This window comes from Etheostoma cragini, chromosome 4 (genome assembly GCF_013103735.1).
Source record: "Etheostoma cragini isolate CJK2018 chromosome 4, CSU_Ecrag_1.0, whole genome shotgun sequence".
NCBI lineage: Eukaryota > Metazoa > Chordata > Actinopteri > Perciformes > Percidae > Etheostoma > Etheostoma cragini.
This window is the reverse complement of record NC_048410.1, coordinates 10610072-10631476: the sequence shown is the minus strand read 5'-3', so window position 1 is coordinate 10631476 and position 21405 is coordinate 10610072. Positions and strand designations below refer to the sequence as shown.

Genomic DNA, 21405 nt, shown 5'->3' with positions numbered 1-21405 from the left:
GACACAAAAGAGATAAAGTGAATAATGATACACTCCCATCGCTTGTTTACTGGCAATGTTATATTTCTAGTTCACAGATTTAAAAAGAAGAAGAATATATAACTGTAGATTGTTTAGAAATAGCATTCAACATTTAGAGAAGTATACAAACTCTACACAGTCTAGACACAACACCTCCATCTCTGTCTCTTCCTCCCTCTGCGGGTATATGGCATCCACGTGCAGCTGTGCCCCAAATTATTTATACAGACGATGCTCAGACGCACACCAACACACACTCATGCTTTTATACACACATGGACGCACCCAGGCTGACACACACACACACACACACACACACACACACACACACACACACACACACACACACACACACACACACACACACGCATGTTTGGCTAAGGGGTCATATTTACACACTACAGTAGACCCTTTGACAACAGAAGAGACACTTTCTCCTTTTACCACTTTGCCCTTTTTGTATGATGTACGCACATGTGCTCGCCTGTCCCATTCTTGTGGACGTAATATCGCGGGACCACCAGGAGGGGATTTCTACATATCTGGCACAAACGTCCAGGATGAACTGATAAGATTTTGATGGTCAAAGGAAACTGTGGCCTCAAAAACATTTTTTTGGCCATAACTCAAGAATTCATACACTAATTTTGACAACATCTCACACAAATGTCTAATAGGATGAAGTGATGACTTTTTACAACCAAAATGTCAAAGGTCAATTTCACTGTGACATCATCATTCTCTGCGAAAACGCTATTCTGGCCATCATTCAATGCAATAACTCAGGAACAGAAAGGGAGGCATTTGATCAGACACTTAATTGATTTTTAATTTATTAAATTGCTTCAAAGTCTTCACTACATAGGTTGTAGAGAGCCAAAGTAATGCACCTCTACTTCCGGTCCATGGGACCTTAATTCGGAAAAAATATGAACGGGGAGAAGCAAATTATTTGTCAATTTAAAATGTAATGTTTCAACCAAAGAAATTCTCAGTTTATTGTTAAACGGTTGTAGTATAAGACTGTGAAAATAAGTAATTAGAAAGACTACACACTTCAATGTCACATGGATGACGTCTTGCTGAAGTTACGATGTCTCTGTGTATCGTAACAGGGATGTAACGTTGCTCAGAGCAGAGGCTCTTGCCTGTTCTGTTGTGTAACAGAGCTAAGCTACCTAGCTAGTGAGCAAGTTGAGCATCAAGCTAGGTGAGGCAAATTGTGGCGGACGAGTGGTGTAGTTCACTGAGCGGTTTCACACGAAACTAAGTGGTGCTACAACAAACCTAAGGCTAACTGAGACTTTCTTTGGTTGAAAGGTTATCTTTTGAAATGACGAACATCATGTTTGTACACCATGGCTCAATTCAAACGGGATAAAAAAATGATTTACTTCTCCCTATTCACTCACGTTGATATCTTTTCCGAATTAAGGTCCCATGAGGTCCACCCGAAGGGCGTGACTTCGGCTCTCTATATGACGACAGACATAGATGTATACTGGAATTTACCTGGTCGGCCAAGGCATACAACCACAAGGCGTTCATTCTAGTTCTCTTTGATTTTCTTTGTATTTGTTTTGTTGAATTGAGGGAAGTATTGCTCTTTTCAGGGGAGGAAGCGTAGTTTATAAAACAAAGACAACATCAGAAGTTGACTTTGCGAACCTTTTTCTTTCACCCCTTCCTGTTTATCGTACTCTCTAAAAATATAACGTGTTGTTCACGTCCCATCTGCCCTAGCTCAGAGTGTCTTTGTGCGTGCAAACTCAGCACAGAGCACAAAGACCTGCAGTGACATCAGACTCATTCACACTGTGTTCTCTGTCTATGCTCACCCAAGAGGTGCTCTGTTTAAAAGGCCTGTGCTACTCGTCATCCACATACACACACACAGATTGTATTTAACTCTCACCAAAATGCTAAAGAAGGAGAAATTAATTATTCTCTGTACTGACCACACAAACCATTAAAAAAAAAGTTTTTGTGTCCAAGCAGCATGAATGATTATAGTTAGGCTGTTTAGAAGGCCAGCTCCAGCTGACATATGATAAGGCCCTGATTACAGAAAAATGCAAATGTTCAGACTGAAACGCCTTTCATTCCTTAGTGAATTCAAATGGATGAATTCAAATAAATGTGTCTGTGTGTGTGTGTGTTTGTGTGTGTGTGTGTGTTGGAATATGACGTGGAAGGATGCTGACAAGGGGGGGAGAAAATTCCAGCATTTTGGTCACTCTGCTTTATTTAGCTCACAGTGCAGAAGTGCTTGAGCAAGAGAAAATAAAAGGATGAGGAAAAGATTAGAGGGAAGATTAAGATGACCTGTCGTCAACAAAGAACACAGCACACCCGACGAGACCAACGTGTGTTTTATTCATTTTTAAGTCAGGAACAACAGGCCCCCTTTTTACAAAGTAGGACTTAAATTGATCCTCTCATTCGAGCTCGAGAGCAGAAGACTGATTCCTGGAAGTTCTTTATTTATTTATTTTTATGGCCTGAGGCTTCCCTTTCCTTTCAGTATTACGCTCTCACTGAGGATTCAGTCTTAACTGAATTGAACCAACGGGCTAATCAGCGGTTCACAAAGCAGGAAGTGAGCCGGAAGTGTGGATAGTCCAGTGACAGCCTCACAGGAAGTCATTCTGCAACAGCAGCACAACATTTGGGAGTGCTGATGCACTTAAAGGGGAGAAGTTCATCAACAGACAAGTTGCACCGCTCATTTTAATGCCAAAGCCTGTGCCAAGTCCCTAATGGTTCTGATCTAATGTTTTAAATACACACGATATGGGGTAATAAATTCCACTCTATCAGGATCTATACACAAGCAACACTTCCCTGATAGTCACGCCATTTCAAAAACACAATCAAATAGCTCTATTATTCACCTGTCATCAGATGTGCCATTGAGGAGTGTTATTGTTTGGAAACCCAGGATTAAAAGATGTAACTTGGCAACCTCACTGACTTCTTTGTCCTGCAGACATTTTTCACCTCCTCCGCCACAGTCTGCTTTTAAACCCCCCGAGACTGTAGAGACTGATCATGCAACAGTTACTGTAAGTAATGAGCAAAACAGCCAGTATTATTCTTTTTAAGCCCATTACTGTCATGAAATGTTATGATTCTTGCCTTCTACTAGGTCATTTGTTTCACATATGATGTTCCTATCAACTTGCAGGTGTCATGTCAGAGGTTTCTTTCATCTAGCCTGCAGGGACACATAATGCACACACAATGCTAAGCCATTCGAGAGAGCGAGCTAATTTAGCACTCCTACCACAAAAGACATGCACACAAAACTGTTAGGTCTAAAAAAAAAAAACATGTGACCAGCAGGGCAGCATGAGGAGGAAGTGATGCACAGCTGTGGACGCCCAATTTGGGTGTGTGCTCTGTCATGTTTCCTGCTCCTCTTCCTTCAGTTGAGGCCAAATTGCTGCTTAAAAACAACTCCCATCAACAGAGTAATAACACTTTCACTTGTACTTGCCGGCGACTGTAAATTTGCGTCAAGCCACTCAACGGGGGGGAGGGATAGATGTTGAGACCAAGTGTAATAATGCATTGATGAGAAGATTACATTTCAGCACTACCCTGTGACTAGTACATACTGTAGGCTTATAGCAACACAAACCCCATGTCCCACCAGAGTCCAGTCATTTTAAAAGGCCCCCCCCTGGGGAGGTGTGTAACCCAGACAGAGCCTGTGTGGCAAACTGTTAACACATACAGGAAACAGGCGAGACTGGTAGCCTACACAGGACACACGTCTGACAACAAAAAAACTCCCATTTAAAGATTTTGTGTATCAGCTGTGAGGGGCCGCTTCCGCAGTTGTATTCGGCTTCGTTGTTTCGTATTGAAGCCAGTGTTTTGGTCTTTGGGTGGCAAAAGTCAAGAGCGCTTTCATTGAGTTATAAAAAACTATTTTTTTAGTTTCTGCAAAGCACTATTTTTGAACTGGTTGATCAACATGTTAGCCGAGGACCAGAGAGATAAAAGCTTGTCATGGCCTTTAAGCTGAAAAGGCTCTGCGTCATAACTGTCCACAATAACCCGATCATCCACCTGTAGGGGCTGAAAAAACACTAGCTATTTTGTGCTCTATTTGCAGAAGATATTGTTTTCCTTCAGGGTCATAAAGTTCAACCTCTAATGCATGAAACCATTAGGACTGAGGAATCATTTATTGGTGATTCCTCAGGTTGTTTTTAGCAAAATATCTCAAATCAGACAGAGGGGAAAGACTTGAGGGAATAGTCTGTTAAGGTGGGAACATCAAGCAGCATTCACATGGTTAAAGACCACAACAGCACTAAACAGATTTGTCTTTGTGTTTATTGATACATAGCTATGGAGGCTGACTTAGCACTTTAGAGTATGACAAGAGTCGCTCGCTGGTCTGAAATGAGTAAGTGGCTAAGCTGCAGAGATCGATATGCAAATTAAAATATGCACACTGCTCGTAACTTTCAAGTCAAGTTACACCCAACACACATGCATACACACAAAAGCTGATTTATTGACATTTATAGCTCCACATGCACTCTCAGAGGTAGCCCTAACATATAGCTTTCAATCTGGGGCGAACGCAGAACTCAACGAAACATCAACGACAGGAGGAGGCAACCAGGAGGTGAAGTAAAACCGTGCGTATGTCTGTGTGAATATGATTGTGAGTGTGTGTGGGGGTTCAAATGGGTGAGACACAGGAAATGCAGGGATCTTCTCATTCGTGTAGTCTGTTTGAATCAGACTAAGCTGTTCTGTGAAGTGAATGCAGCTTTATAAGATGAAACAGCCAGCCAGAAGCAATCTAACAACGGCCACTTAGCCAGGTGTTATATTACATGCATCCCGTCATGTTTGACTTGACCGCAACCCAGAACCATTTACTTTGTGTCTTTGTGTGTGTGTGTGTGTGTGTGTGTGTGTGTGTGTGTGTGTGTGTGTGTGTGTGTATGTGTGTGTCTGTCATATCCACATCCATTTCTGAGGCAGTCATGTTTGAATGCAGGATTGTAGGTCACGTCACTCGCTATTTGGCCATTGTTTAAGGAAGGCAGTGAAGACATTCAGGAAATTGATGCTGGCAACTCAGCCTATATGTGTGTGTGTGTGTGTGTGTGTGTGTGTGTGTGTGTGTGTGTGTGTTGGCCATTCAAAACAACTTCATTGCCCTTCAAATGCATACTCACACACCCACACACAAACACAGAGTCCTAAGCTTTATGCAGTCTGCCCGAGGGCTGCACAACAACATGGGAGCAATTAAACCCCATCCTCTCTTATCAGCAGCCGACTTTCTCAGGGCAAAAAATAAAAGACGCTTGGCGGTCATTGGGAAAACCATCGCTTATAAGGCAGGAAGTTATCCTTCTCTGTGTGTTTATGTGTGGGCTTCCCATTTCCTGTCAAACACACAGATGCTTTTGGTGGCACTTGCAGGGCATGTATATACACACACACACACAGATCACACACAATGAAAAGAAGCAGTGCAAGCTCGCCCACAAGCGCAGTCATGTAATTACACAGATTTTGTTCAATAACAACAGGAAGTTTACGCTAATAAAAACCTACTACTGTGATTATAATGCCCCCGTGTTGATTTTACCCTTTTTTGCCGAGCTTGACAATATGCTTATTACACACTGATGATCGTGTCAATATTGCATCATCAAAAAAGATGAGGACAGCTTAACAAATGGGCGTACGTGCGTGTGATATGTGGTGTCCGTCACCGTCATTCAGTTACACATTGCTACACAACAAGCCACTGCTCCCCAGACTTCAATCAATAACTTCAGTTGAGCAGCAGCTACCAGCTGTCTCAGTGGCTTCTCCTTTCACCTTTTCTCTTAGCTGTTTTTGTCAGCCACCCAACTTCCTGTTACAGTTGCTGCCGTGAACAAGGACAAAGGAGATTCACTCAACGGCTGATTGACAAGTGACTCTCAAACCTCCCCTGGGGAAATGGGGCCATCGGTTGTAAGGTTTATCTTAAAATGCTGCCTATACTGGGCCGACCGCCCATCCTCAACCCCCACTAGGTTCAATCAATGGTTCCCAAAGTGGGGTTGGAGGACCTCTAATGCGTCCTTGAGGAAGAATAGTTACATTTAGCTATTACTTTGTTGCAGTTGCTTAACCAACTAAATAACTAACTTAACTATCAACAGAGAGAATAAATTTAATTTACTCTTGCGGGTACAATAGAGTATGGCTTAATCTTAATCTTTACATTTGCACAAGGAGAGAGGGTGTAAGGATGCCTGTTCACAAAGGACTATTAGTATGACCAATTGGGATATATTAGCTGATGGGACTGACTCTGGGAGGGTCTGAGTCAAAGGACAGTCTTTCAGACCACCGCCTCTGCCCCACACACTGCAAAGCGCAGCCCCAATCACACTCAAGTCATGCCCTTCAATTTTAGATTCACCCAGTGCCAGCACATGCACATTCATGTGATCTCTCTCAATCTGCATTTGGTCTTGGCACATCTAATAGATGGGCTGCTAATATATCCCCTGATACAAATCCTAAAGCTGCTCTGCTGCCTGAGCTTTTGGGTGCATTTCCAACAAAGGCAGTAAATGACACAGCTCTGAAGGAGAGCGTGTCTTTGTGCTCGATTCATTTTTTTTTTTAAACAGCACAAGCCTTTGCTTTCCAAACCTAATTGTGAAGCTGACTCAGCCATACACATGTGAGGTGCTAAACCGACTCAGTTATGATAAGGTGAGATTGCAGGTAGTTGCCTGTGAGAATAATAAATCAAATTGGTTTGAGGAGAAACGCCCATTCTCCTCCCTGCACCTGGCTGCAGCTGTCCTTGTCACTTCACCCAATGTTAAATCATGAATGCGAGCTGCTGCCTCCCATAAAACAGACCAAAGCTGGAGAACGTATGCCCTCCAACATGAAAACAACCATATGGAAATAAAGTGCAGCCATACACTCTTGACATGCTTTGCATTCCCAATAGTACTGTGTAGCGCCACCAATGTATTGTAAAACAAGGTGTAATGCTCTTTTTTTTAGTGTTTGAGCAGAGACAGTAAGGAGTGTAAGTAGTGAAATAAGACTATAGGTGTGCAGGACGCATTTAACTGATTGCCAGGAGGCACAGACACAATGTGGTCTGCTCGGCAGATTTCCAGCAGACAGACGTCGGAGGCTTACCTCAATGCTACCTTCACACAGCAGTCGCCCTGGTTCGCCATTGTCTCTTTTAAGGTTCACCGATGGGTTGTGGGGTATTTCGGCTACGTTCGGTTTTCAGTGTGTGTAAACCGCGCGGTCCTGACGCGGTGCTGGGCGTCTCAGGTCAGCGGGAGCAGCCGTCAAGACCTGCCGGCGGTGAGCTGCCTCATCGGGACTCCTGTCTTCGTCTCCTCCGCTGTGGCGGTCATTTCTGGCTCAAGGGTGTTTTTCACATCGCAGTGTTTAACCCGCTGTTTTTTTTCTTTCCGTGGTCAGTCTCATCATCAACATCCTGTTAAAAGTGCGTCTGAGAGATGCATGTGAGCGCTCATCAGAAACTGCACCGCTTCTCTGCGAGAAACGCGATCACGTTGAATCGGCGTTGAGACAGTACACCAGAGGGGGTAATGCTGCCTTCAGGGGCTGTCGGGAATATTGGAACTACCGTGATAGCGTTCGTGCCATACAGATATAATCCAAACCCATTCAAATCACAACGTAGCAAAATGGTCAGATCGAGAGCCATTTCTGTGTACCATTGCCATGGTAACGTTTAAGAACTTAATGCTTCATCCACACAAAGCACATTGCTATCGCCAGATGAGTGACAGCTTTGTTCGTCTCGTTTTCTGTAACTGGTGGGGCCTAAGTTAACATAAGCAAGCTAACATTAGCCAACTAACAAGTCGTCCACCCACTATGCTATATTGTTATATAAAATACAACGTGTGGGTATAATACAACATACTGATTATGATTCTGTAGCTGACAGAGACAAATAGGCTACTTGGGTTATGAAATATAGTGGACTGGAGTGGAGGTAACGTGAAATGGAAATAATTAAATAAAATACAAGTACCTCAAAGTTGTAATTAAATACAGTAAACGTATTGAGGTAAACTCCACCACTGCACAAAGGTCACATAGGAACGGGCTGCTTTCAATTGAACTGCAATTTCAATGATACTGCGAAAAATACGAAGAGCCCCTGAAAGCAGCATAATCGCATTCGATTGACATGCAGTTGAGCCAATTGGTGGATTAGCTTCACCTATATCGAACACTAAAGACCAATCGGCGGGCTTTCCGGGATTTCGTGTTCCCGCCCACATGGGGAAGTAAAGATACACACCTACAGCACACCGACTGCTAGAGGCGACATCTGAGGTCCGTCTGCCATAAACAGAGGGAGATTGTTCCCATAACGGAGACGAGGGGTGGTTTAAACGCCTTGAGGTCAAAGGTTGAAACTCATATAGAGGTTATTATGTTCTAGCCCAGTTTTAACAATCACTGGTTCTAGCAGAAGATGAAGTTAATTTGCGCTGGTTCGTGGTTTAAATGGGAAGTTGCACGCTGCTTACTTCCTTCTTCTGCTGAGTCAGATTTCTTGAAAAGGGGAAATTGAAATCCTTTCTTTTAGTTGATTCAAACAGACATGCCCGTTTAAGTTCCTCCACGATTCTCTATCGGTCGCCGTTTCTCTCTCTCGCTCAATACTGTCTACTTGTCTCTATTCCCTCTCACAGCCATGTTTCTGTTGGATTCATGCAAAGTGACTTTACCACAGGTTTAGTGCCATTGCAGCAGTCAGCAATATTGGCAGTGTTTTATCCTGGTTGGATTCAAATCTACACTAGAAAACTAACCCTTCTCATTATCCAATATGATGTTATGTTCAGTACTGACACTTAGCAAATGCCAGTCATGTCTGAACTGCAGCAAGTTAGTTGAGTTAACTATTTCACAACTCCAGAAATTTAGGCTACAACTTAATCTACTGTTGGTGACCATATAGATGCCAGCTCAACCAACTGTTGGGTGTATTGGTTAATAGGATGATAGGAACTCAGAAAAAAGTCCCTGCCGTCACAGGCAACAATCACTTTTGTGTAATGAATTACAATCCATGAATGATTGCATGAACTATAAACCCAATCTGTGTGCACAAATGAGCTTATGACTCTATAACCGTGTGTGTGTCCCGAGGACCAGGTGGGGATGTTAGCACCGCGCAGGCTACGTTCCCAGGAGGCAGTGCTGGATTCCACATAAGATTAACATCCAGTTATGTGGATAAAGCTAAAATCCTCCTATTGGGAAACTGGGAAACTGGCCACCAAACAACAAACACACAAACATGAGTGGTGCACACCCAAACACACACTCACCTCATTACGTCTGGTGTACTTGGAAGACCATACCAACTGTTACATCATTAGACTGCATTGTGTTCCTAAGCATATGTCCCTTTCATTCCTCTTCAGGCGTGTTTACAGTTTTCAAATCCACTCCGGCAGATTGGTTCCTCCTCCTCAGCACTTTGTGTGCACTATTGTGACTACCAAACTGCAGCCTAATCCCTATATTTAGGGCTTCGTATAGTCAAGATAACAGCATCCTAAATAATAAGATGCGTTAAAATACAATCATTCCTGCAACATGAAGACATTGCTACATATAACATAGACCAGAGCACTCAGGCATGTGGGGGGTGGGGAGGATAGGGTTTCCAGACCAGCTGGGGGGGAAAAAAAGAAGAAAAAAAAGCACCACGGTAAAGTCAGCAATTGGATCTGACACTTTTCTTCTTCCAAAAACATAAACACACCTTGTCATGAATATTACTTGATATTACATCTTCTCATTTCTGCAGCATGTAATTAGAGTCTGGTCTAAAAACAAAATGACTCATAACTTTAATAAATCAATTACAATACAATTGTACAATTTTGAAATTAGTTTTTATGTAGCCACACTTATGGAATATAATGTAAAAGACACTGATAATGCAGAGAAAGTATCTACTGCAACATTTGCATGCTTGTAATATGCCACTGTTTATACACTGTGACGTGAAAATCCCACATCAGCCTTGTATATTGAATTAGGCAAAGATTAAGATGCATTTAATGCCAATGAAGTCCATGTTCTCTTCTTACTGCTCTAACCTGTATGTCACATTGCTTCATTCAGCAAAAAAGACCAGAAACGACACAGAATGTAGGAGATGGAAGATTAAATTGCACCCTAATGTATTCTCTATCCTTATTCTTTGATGTGTCTATAATCCCTCACATGCGTTTTCTATATTTGGCTTTGAATCCTCATGAACTAATCCCCCATTCTTTACCGTAGCAAAACTGTTTGAATTGGCCGGGATTACAAAAGCACACATTTGACGATTCATCGACTCCCAAAGAGAGGTGCACTGCCAAAAAGTTGAATAATGCACAGTTGTTTCATTTTTTGCTTCCCTCCTACTCATTCGATTCTAATAAGTGTATGCTATGTCTATGTGTATGTTATTATGGTGTCTGTGTTTTTTTCTCTGTGTGTGTGTGTGTGTGTGTGTGTGTGTATGTGTGAGACAGAAAAGCTACTTATGTGGTTTAGATTTATGTATTGGAAACTTTCAAATACACAGAACATAAACCACAAGAAATTGAAAACGACATTGACCCAAATAATAATTTCTTCAATAGAACTAACTGCCAGTGTGAATATCACACTGTTGAGCAGTTAAAAAAATACATAAAAATGGACATCATGATATCAGTTATACATTTTAAAAGCAGGAGCCTTATCGCAAACCTTTCAAAAATCAACCAATATCTAAAACAAATGGAAAAAAAGTTCACAGCAATCGCAATAACAGAGGCATGGCTCACGGTAGAACAACAGGAGTTGTTGGAGATTGAGGGATATGAACTGTCATTAACCAATAGGAAACAGTCAAATGGTGGGGGGGTTGCATTATATATTGACCAAAGATAGCAATGTCAAATAGTTAATAAAATGTCTTTCGTTTTAGATACAATCATGGAATGCCTCACAGTACAAATTGAAATGGAAACATCTAAAAACATTCTAATTAGCTGCATTTATAGGAAACTAGGATTGAAGATTGACATGTTTAAGGAAAAAATTACAGAAATATTCAGTAAAATATGACAAGACACAGAACCCAAGAAAACATCAATACACTTAAAGAGGACTTAATGAACCAGGACTGGGGCAAAGTGTATGTAGATAATGTGAATGAAGCTTATGATTCATTCTTGACTGTTATAACATCACTTTATAAAAAAAACTGTCCTTTAGTAAAGAAAAAGGTAAAACAGAAATCTGATGATAAACTGTGCATAACTATCGGAATATTAAATGCATGTAAGAAGAAAAATGTATTATATAAAGAGTTTTTACTGACCATAATCATGAGCAGCAATAAAAAGAACTATTATAGTAAACTACTAGAACACAACAGAAGTATTATAAGAAATACCTGGAAGGTACTGAATGAAATTATCAAGAATAATAAAAGGCAAAAAAGTAGACACTAACTATTTCCTGACATAAAATAATATAGAGGTTAAGGACATGAACTTAGCTGCAAATTAATGTAATGATTATTTAGTTGAAGTAGGTCCAGGTTTAGCTGGGGAGTTTACAAAGACTGGCAGTATAAATAATCTGTTAAGCAAGAATGTAAATGTTAATGAATCTATGTTTGTTAAGGGAACTGATAAAAAATAAATTATTGATATCATTAACAAATTTAAGAGTAAAAAGTCCACTGACTGACAATAGTATTGACATTCAATCAGACAGTCAAAAGTATTGTGTGTTCTGTGTTGCTAAACGCGTGTATGTAATCACTCTCTGAAAACTGGAGTCTTTCCAGATAAAATGAAAATAGCAAAGGTGATACCAATATCTAAGGCTCTATCTAAGAAAAAATATTTTCTACAAGGATTGATAGCTTCATTAAGAAGAAATATCAACAGCAATAGAACAAAAAAAAAATCCAGTAGGGATATTCTTGGATCTTAAGAAGGCATTTCAAACAGTAGACAACAATTTAATGATCACTAAATTACACAAAAATGGAATTAGGGGGACTGCACTTCCATGGTTAAATAGCTACTTACAGAACAGAACACAATATGTTGAAATGCAAAACCATAAATCAAAGGGAAAGAAAATCACCTGTGGGGTCCCCCAGGGGTTAGTGTTGGGACCATTGTTGTTTAACTTGTATATAAATAATGTATGGGAGATGTCAAAAACACTGACAACCATTTTATTTGCTGATGACACTAATTTAATCTGTTCTGGGGGAAATTTGGAACAACTCATGGATACAGCAGAAAATTAATTAAAAAAAGATGAAGAGCGGGTTTTATGCTAATAAACTAACACTGAACTTAAGTGAAACTAAATTTATAATTTTTGGGAATCATGCCACAACTTTACACAAAACAATTATGATAAATTATATTGAAATTAAAAAAGTAAAACAACTTAAATTTCTGGGAGTCATAATCAATGAAAAATTATGTTGGAATCCACATTTGCACTATATTATTGCCAAAATATCCAATTCAATTGCTACACTGTATAAAACCAATTCTTTAAGTCTAGTATAGATGTGATATTATTTAATCTGCTATGGATAGATTGTATAGAAAGAAGAAGAAAGGGAAGAAAAGAAAAAAAAAACAGTGTAAATGTGTGTTTGTGTGCATCTGGGTCTATTATGTGTAAATAACTGAAGCATAAGATTTACTAAAGTAGAGAAAGGAGGTCGGACCTGGTAAGTTGTTTATCAACTTCTTCCTATTCCTTTTTGAACATGTGAATTGTTTTTGTTTGAATGACTTTCAATTTTGGAAGATTGTGCTGAGAAGTACATGCGTTTATTTCATTTTAATTATTTAAGTATGCGTAAATGTATGTATAAACATTTTTTTATTTTAAGGTTTTACATGTTCAAATAAACTATTTACTATAAAAAACTCTAAAACTATGTGAGTCAGCTGCAGTGGCATAAAGCAGAGTAGCTCCTTGCCTGTTCTTGGCAGTGCTGGACCCCCGCTGTGCTTTGTCCCAGAGCCCAGCTGTCACTGCTTACAGTGAAAAGTAGTAAAGGCATGTCTTTACTATCAGCAGTGATATTAAACATGACAAATATCCCAACATCTTCAATTCAAATCTTGATTTCAACAACGTGATGATAGTTGAGGTTGAGTATATTCTGTCAAGCATGCCAAGAGTTAGATGAATACCATATTCATCTTCTTATCTAACTCTCAGCAAGAAAGTGAACAATTTTATTTACTATTTTTTTAACCTAAAATACTATTATTTAATATTATATATTTGTTTGTTTTACTTTGTTTATTGGGTTTTGCATGAACATACAATCAGATCATTTATCCACCTTTTTTTTTTTTACAAAGACATTGCAAAATATTGCAATTGATGTGACTTTTAAGAAATATAAACATGCACTGCTCTTTTTTCACAGCTACAACTCATTAGTTAAGAAAATCACCTCCAGGAAAACCACATTTAAATAAAGATACAACAGTGTCGAGCGATCAGTAATGGGTCTTGAACATGATCCCCTGTAGAGCAGACCTACATTCTAGCTTTGTTCCCCAGGGCACATGCTGACCCACACTTTGCTCCGTTTCTTGCCTAGGCTCTGATGCTGTCTGCTGGGCTGTGATCGGGCGGCGGCTGGGGCGGAGGCTGGCTCATAGTGGCTGCTGCAGCCTCGGGTGGTTTCAGAGAGGTAGTGACACTCACTCAGTGCTGCATCACAGGGCATGAGGCCTGTGTGTGTGTGTGTGTGTGTGTGTGTGTGTGTGTGTGTGTGTGTGTGTGTGTGTGTGTGTGTGTGTGTGTGTGTGTGTGTGTATGTGTGTGTGTGTGTGATAAGAGGGTTGATTGTTCTTCGGCCCCCTGACCCAAGCCCATTGCATGCTGTTACTTACACAATTATAAAAGACTAATCAAATCCATCTGTGACAGCTGGCCCCACAGCTCCGAACACTCCACGAACTGCCCCAACTACTTTAAACACAAAAAAATAACAATTTCAAGTTTGGTATTGATTATGTAAACACGCAAAGCACATCGGGGTGGAACATATAACCCAAAATAGATATGTGAATGTGTTTAACGCACATGAGTAAAAGTCTTCCAAATTTTGGAATTCAGGAAAAAATCCACTTACTGAAACCAGAATTTGACTGACTGATTTAAATGGTTCATGAAGCTAGTTTCACTCACTTATTATCGTAGAAACCGGTCATTAAATTAGTATCCTTACCAAATTATTGGTTACTTACCCCATCACCTTCCCTCTCATCTCTCTGGGTGTACCCTGCACCTCGTTTCTATGGAAACAGTCTCTAAAGAAGGCAGACAGAAGGGGACAGGAAGAGATGCTGAAATGGCAGAAAAGCCTCTTTGTGCTCTGAGAGGCTCTCAGATCAAATAGGCTTAAATGGTTCATCAAACACACATACACACAACTTCTACTTCAGGCAAAATGGAAGATGATCAAAAGAGCATCACAAGACTTCTGAAGCCAAAGGGCGATTTTTTTTCTCAACGCTTTCTGTGTGCACCTTCTGTTAAAAAGACTGTTTCTGTGGTAAAAAATAGACTATATTTATTTTCTTGCTCATGATTTGCTGTCTTTTCACTGTTATTGAACATAATAGTAACACACACATGCACAAAAGAAGCCTTAAATGCCAGCATCCCACAAAGGCGCACACACACACACACACACACACACACACACACACACACACACACACAATATCTCATTCCATTCTGTATCAGAAAATTGGATAGCTTCTCTCGGATAACGTGATTATAAACAACCTCCCTCTCACTCTAGGGCGATATCACTTAATAAAGCTGAGTGCATTGACATGCCAGCACCCACACTCATACACACACATGCACACACAACACTGCAGATTTATATATCAACTTATTAAATGTACCAGATCGACTGTTAGAAAACAATATTGAGTGGACTTAAAAACTATGAGTAACCAAACATTGCAAACAGGCCTTAGGCTATATAATGGATTCCAAGCGGTCAAAAGATCTGGCTCCAGGACTATCACATTATTCAGTCAGCAAGTGGCTTTGTACACCTAAGTATGGGTTGATTAAGATCTGAAAGGTCAAATATGTCAGCATTAGGCATGTGAAAGGGCTTCTTTAAGATCCTTACATTAATGTGCTGCTGCAGCGCAGCAGTATATGGGCCAACACTGAGAACAACATCGTGAAATGGACATGGAAAAACACTGTGACAATGTAATGTGTTACGTTACACATATCAGCACAACTTTCCTTTTGTTGTGAGGGAAATGTATTGTGGAAATATTTGCATTTACAGCCCATGTGTGAATGTAATAAAGCACCACCACAAAAGGGCATATATACTTGATTGATTTGACATAATTTGCATGTTGCATGAATACATTTAGCAAATGTGAGCTATCATCTTGAACAGGACACCACACACATTTAGTTATTTCTTCTACCACTGAACCAGTAACACATTGACACCTACCCTTAAAATCACCACCACCCAACACACAAAACTCCTGTGGTTTTCAACGGAAACATGTCTGGCCTGTTTGGTAAAGGTACAATGTTCAAATACTGCCAGTTTCCTTTAGATTTTGGATTTGGGACTTGTCTAAAGAGTGATGTGATGCAGTTACACTGAAACTCTGTAGCTCCATCTAGTGAACAACTGTAGTAAATGTTATTCAGACCCTTGGACTGTATCATGTTCAGTCATTGGTCTCTTTCTGGCTCAGTCTTTACTTTTGTCCAAAAGGGTTCACATTTCTTAAATCACTACATGCCTACATGTCCATTGAAATAGCTGGTGGTTGCTGTAACTGTTTGGTCATGTTCAGACCGGCTGTGAAGAGATCCTTTCTTCACATGATTGGCGGGGGAGGGGGGGAACCAAATCCACAGTCCTCGTCTTCTGTGATAAACATGCACTGTGAAATTCACTTGAAGCTGAGGCTCCAGCAGTCCTAAGTCAGTCAAATCAAGTGGCTATCTTTCTGACTCATTACGGACAGTAGGACAAATATATGTGTTTTAAGAGTTTTGATTTGAGTCTTGACAAAATTGAAATATTAACCTTCACAATGTTTTAAATACACACGGTAAAACATGAAACTAGAAGTTTCTTAATGGCTGAGTTACTGGGCCTCTGCATTACTGCTTTTTATCTGGACGAATATTTTATGTAGCCTAAACACAAAAGTTAATGAAATAAAACAAAGGAAAGTGATTACGGCCTACATATGCCCTCAAGAGTGAAAGTGTGTGTTACTCTATTCTGCGGATCCTTTAACCATGAATCATTCATTACGCGTACCGGGGACCCGAAGCCTCACCTGGAGAGGAATCACTTTGGAGACTAATGACTTGTGGTGACATTTGTAATGTTAAGTTATAAACACTTAAACTTCTTGAGCCTACGGTCATAATTTATCCGGGGAACTAAAGACGGCTCCTGTTAACTCTAACAGGTAAACACAAGAAAGAACATTCAAGAGAAGAAAAGTTTTTATTGAAGCCCTTCCTGCCGCCATGCTCCCGGCTCAGGAGGCCGCTAAAATCTACCACACCAACTACGTGCGTAACGCTCGGGCCGTGGGCGTGCTGTGGACAGTTTTCACCATCACGTTCTCCGTTATCACCGTGGTGGTGTTCATCCAGCCATACTGGATCGGGGACAGCGTCAACACGCCGCAGGCCGGATATTTTGGCCTCTTCCACTACTGCATCGGGAACGCGCTCACCTCGGAGCTCACCTGCAAAGGGAGCGCGCTGGACTTCGGCTCCATCCCGTCCGGCGCCTTCAAGACGGCCATGTTCTTCGTGGGGATCTCCATGCTGTTGGTGGTGGGCAGCATCGTCTGCTTCAGCCTCTTCTTCTTCTGCAACGCGGGGAGCGTCTACAAGATCTGCGCGTGGATGCAGCTGGCCTCCAGTGAGCACCAGGGTTACCAGTTTGTAGCACACATACACATACACATACATAAAGCCTATTAAATTACCATTATGAATCATTGAGTAGGCTGTTACAAAGTATTCTTACAAAGTACGGGTTACTTCAGTGCATGGGCATAATTTGGGGTTCAACATTGGAGGGGTTCTGATCCCCCAAAAATTGTGCCTTTTCTCCATCTATTTATGGTGCAAATGTCTTTAATTCATGACAAGAAAATTATATTAGGTGTGTGGGGTGGGTTGCACTGGTAAGTTTTGATTATTGGGGGGTATATCCCTAAGTTTATTTTCATGTCCGCACACCCAGCACAGTGAGGACCTTCTCATACCATATTAGCTTAACACTTTCAGCATTGGCATTGTGCTTATTTTTACCCCCACACCATGGATCCAAACACATTTCTGTTTCTAAGTTTAAAAGAAGTTGTTCATTCATCTCGCTATCAGTCAAAAAAGTCTTGAATTACATTACAGACATAAACGGGAAAACCTTACTGGTTCTAACTACCGAATAATCAATGACACATCAATGTGAAGATGAATGGAAACATTGGTGTTTAGGCCTCAAATCCCACACTGTAGAAATACTTAAATATTGTGTTCAAAATGTTAAACACATTTTGGCTCCACTAATTGCGGTTCCTTTTTCATACAGAGAGTATGTTCAGGCCTCATTCAGAAATATAAGAAAACTCAAGGTAATGCAGAAACCCAATAAAAGCTTTGTCTTGTAAAATAGCCAGACGCACACACTGACAGAAGTGGAACATGATTCTGTTTTGGAAACGTGAAGCAGCTTGTGAACAGATGTAGCTGCAAGTGAAAGGACAAACCTGTTAGGAAACAAATAATGAGATTAACCTGGAGGTGTGCAGTTACACTTTCTCCTCTCCCTATTTTACACCTGGCTGTGTGTGTGTGTGTGTGTGTGTGTGTGTGTGTGTGTGTGTGTGTGTGTGTGTGTGTGTGTGTGCCCGTGCCCGTGCGTGTGTGGCACACTTTTTATGTCTGTGCACACATACACAATGTCTATTCTTTTTTTAATATATTCAAGCCCCTGAATTGGTTACATCTACTGTATGTTTGCATATTCCTCGCACAGAATCTATCAAAGCTGATGAGAAGTTGCAGTTTAACAATTCTCTATCTTGAAATTAGGGGAGAGACTTAAGAAAGTGAGCAAGAGAACTTTGAGAAAGTGAAAGTGTGCGTTTGCATGCTAACGTTTCACCTCGTCACCTGATAGCAGGCAGAGCCACGTAAACTGAGGTGAGACGGCACGAGGGAATAATGGATGAACAAGATCCTCTTTCTGAAGATGAGATGCTCGGGAGTTGCTAGGCAACTCGTGTGCACGTGCGTGTTGTTTCAGCATCGGAAGTGGAGACGGTTTGCTCATGCATTAATCTGTAAGCAGTATTTAATTGTTATAGTTGAGTGAGGAGAAGCTAACTTTTAACGGTTTATATAGAATGCAAACTAATGATTATTCATTATGGATTAAGCTGCTGATTATTTTCTCAATTAATTGATCGATTGTTTGGTTGAGAAATACTATCACAATTACCCAGAGCCAAAAGGGACACCTTCACAATGTCTGTTTTGTCCAATCAACGGTCTAAACCTCTTAATTCATAAATGATACATTGAAATTATTAAAGGGAAGAGCAGTAAATCCTGTCATCGGAGAAGCTGGAACCATGAAATGTTTGGCATTTTCACATGTAAAATTACTAAATGGTTGCCAGTCATTTGTTTCGGCTCTATTTGTATACAATGTTGGGAAGTTTTGGGAAGCTCTTCAGATGTTTTGAATCTTAATTTGTTAAAAAGTAGTAACCAAAGCAGTCAGATGCAATAAAAGATGTAAAATTTAAGTTATTAAGTGGCATGAATAGAAAGTATCTCAAATTTGTACTTGAGTAAATGTACAATTTGTAAATGTAACATTCCAAAGGTTTCCCACATCAAAATGCGCAAATACATTTGTGCATTTGAATAAATGGCTAAGAGTTGATGTTGAAGTACCTGATTTTTCAACCAAAATTCCTCGTCCGGTGCCTCCCTTCTCTTAGGCACATGCATGGTGATTGGCTGTATGATCTATCCTGACGGCTGGGACTCAGACGAGGTGAAGCGCATGTGTGGCCAGCGGACCGACAAATACACCCTGGGAAACTGCACGGTGCGCTGGGCCTACATCCTGGCCATCATCAGCATCATGGACTCGCTAGTCCTCTCCTTCCTGGCCTTCAGCCTGGGCAACCGGCAGGACAAGCTTCTGCCAGAGGACTTCCAGGTGGAGGAGAAAGGTACCAGAGTGAAGGGGAGGTTGGAAAAAACTGTGGCCTGGGAGAGGGAGACACCTCCTGGATGAGGATGTTTAGCTGGAGAGAAGAACAAGAGAGAGTTTAAATTGTGAGGCAAAGATGCAAGAGGAAGGATAAAAGGTGGATAACAGGGAGCTAGTGAGGGGAAGGTTAAAGGTTTCAGAAGGTCTGGTGGAGGTGTTGACAGCTGGATGGAAAATAGAAGGAGGTTGAGTAGAGGTTGGACTGCCTCGAAATGTCCCTCTCTGTATACGTGATGAATCACGGAGTTCGGGTTAAATCAGTCCACCACACTGGGCCAGACAAAGATATCTCAGCAACTACTGAGTGGATTGCCATAAAACTTTGTACAGACACGCATGAGGATGACTCCTACTGACTTAAGTCATCATCCAACACCAGCAGCTCAAAGTTTTAATTTATTCAGTGAAATATCTTAACATCCTCTTGATGGGTTGGCACTACATGTACCAATCCAATCTACCAATCCATGCTTCCTAGAATGGTTTTTAATTACTCAGGTGATCACTTTACTTTTCCTCCAGAGCCACCATCAGGTTTTGTTTTTTAAATGTCTCAACAACTATTGGATGGATTGCCAATAATTTCTCCAAGAGGATGAACAGTAATGCCTGTGATCATCTAGGGCCATCCATAGATTAACATTATCAGCTGTCCACTACTAATAACATTTCCATTAGCCTCAACTGTATTTTTTGTTGAATGCTAATTAGCTCATTCATGAACGCTAAACTGAGATGGTAACATTGCCACTGTGGGCATGTTTGCATGCTGATGTGAGCATCACCTCAAAGCTGCTTGAGTACATCCTCACAAATCCAGTAAAGGGCTGTCAACTCTCTTATTATATAGTAAGTGTTCAAATCCAGCTGAGCCACTGACATAACTATGTCACTGTCTGAACGGAAAAATTACAGTACATCTCTTTTCAGTAATGTTTTTTTCTCAATTACAGATAACGCCTAGGCTCCCTGTGGAAAACGGAGGGAAGAGGCTTTATGAGGAGCACTGCCGACTCGAGGGATTTAAATGTATTCCAAGGCTCAGGACATGATTAAAATCAGAAAAAAATAACTACAAGAAGTTCAATCGGTCCTTTCCTCCTTGCCACGGAATTGTGGCAGCTTAGCAACAGACTTTGAAAACATGGGAAGTCACTGTCCACCTGCTGCTCAGATCTTGGGATTTGTAGCAGATTGCTATTGTATTTTGGACTAAAAGTGAAGGAACATGCTGACCAGAGCAGCTCCTTGCAACTTTGGAGAGTTGTCATAAATGCTAAGCAGGCTGTCTGAAATGACATCATTAAAAATGTTTGTTTAAAAAAAAAAGTATTTATCTAAACATGTTACCACAAAACAGGTGTTCATCATTTGACATGCAAAGTAATGTGATATATTTAAGGAACCTTTGGAGAGATTTTGGTTAGACATCTTAATAAAATATGCTTCCACATCAGTTAGTACTCACTGAAAATACAATCCCACTCTACTGTATCTGCCTTCTGAAGGTCCTAAAGATGAATTAGGTTAATAATGTGCTTTAATATAGAATCTTTAGGGATTTATCTCCCTATTTATACATGTCAGAGAGTGGAGACACTGCAGTGGCAATTTATGAGGAAAATACAATCTAGTAAGGTTTTGAAAAATTTATTAATTACCTACAGAAAACAAAATTAACAAATGAAGAGCGGAGACAAACAGGAGAGGAGACTTTGTATAAAAAACAAGCAAAATAGTTTTGAGGGGGATACAAAGCATTACAGTATTTGTTTTTATTACAATCTATTTCCAAATCCAACACCTCCATATACAGTGGAAACACTTGAAGTTTTAATGGAAATCCCATGAACCGGAAATCACATGAACATTCAAGGCATTTCTAAAAAGTAAAAAAAGCTCAAACCTTTCAGCTTGTGCCTTCAACTTACGTTGCTGACAGATCTGTGCAAAGC

General features: G+C 40.6%; 3 protein-coding genes across 3 annotated transcripts in view; 1 reads left to right on the top strand and 2 right to left on the bottom strand.

Annotated features, from left to right (window-relative positions):
- Nucleotides 1–7619, bottom strand: part of kif21b (kinesin family member 21B) — a 64252-nt gene extending 56633 nt beyond the window's left edge. Inside the window, exon 1 of the mRNA XM_034869510.1 lies at nucleotides 7219–7619. Within this exon, the coding sequence (XP_034725401.1) occupies nucleotides 7219–7259 (41 nt within the window). The 5' untranslated portion in view covers nucleotides 7260–7619. The remainder of the gene's footprint in view (nucleotides 1–7218) is intronic.
- Nucleotides 7620–16411: 8792 nt separating this feature from the next.
- Nucleotides 16412–21348, top strand: lhfpl5a (LHFPL tetraspan subfamily member 5a). Its single transcript, XM_034870061.1, has 3 exons — nucleotides 16412–17077; nucleotides 19173–19409; nucleotides 20404–21348. Exons 1-3 carry the CDS (start codon nucleotides 16675–16677, stop codon nucleotides 20412–20414), a joined length of 651 nt encoding a protein of 216 aa, XP_034725952.1. The 5' UTR covers nucleotides 16412–16674; the 3' UTR covers nucleotides 20415–21348.
- Nucleotides 18025–21405, bottom strand: part of mapk14b (mitogen-activated protein kinase 14b) — a 46499-nt gene continuing 43118 nt past the window's right edge. Inside the window, exon 14 of the transcript XR_004656421.1 lies at nucleotides 18025–18070. The gene's annotated coding sequence lies outside the window, so the exon portion shown is untranslated. The remainder of the gene's footprint in view (nucleotides 18071–21405) is intronic.

Coding starts and splice junctions, on each gene's coding strand:
- lhfpl5a (XM_034870061.1), top strand. CDS start 16,675: ATGCTCCCGGCTCAGGAGGCCGCTAAAATCTACCACACCAACTACGTG. Junction 17,078..19,172: donor GTGGATGCAGCTGGCCTCCA/GTGAGCACCAGG, acceptor CCCTTCTCTTAG/GCACATGCATGGTGATTGGC.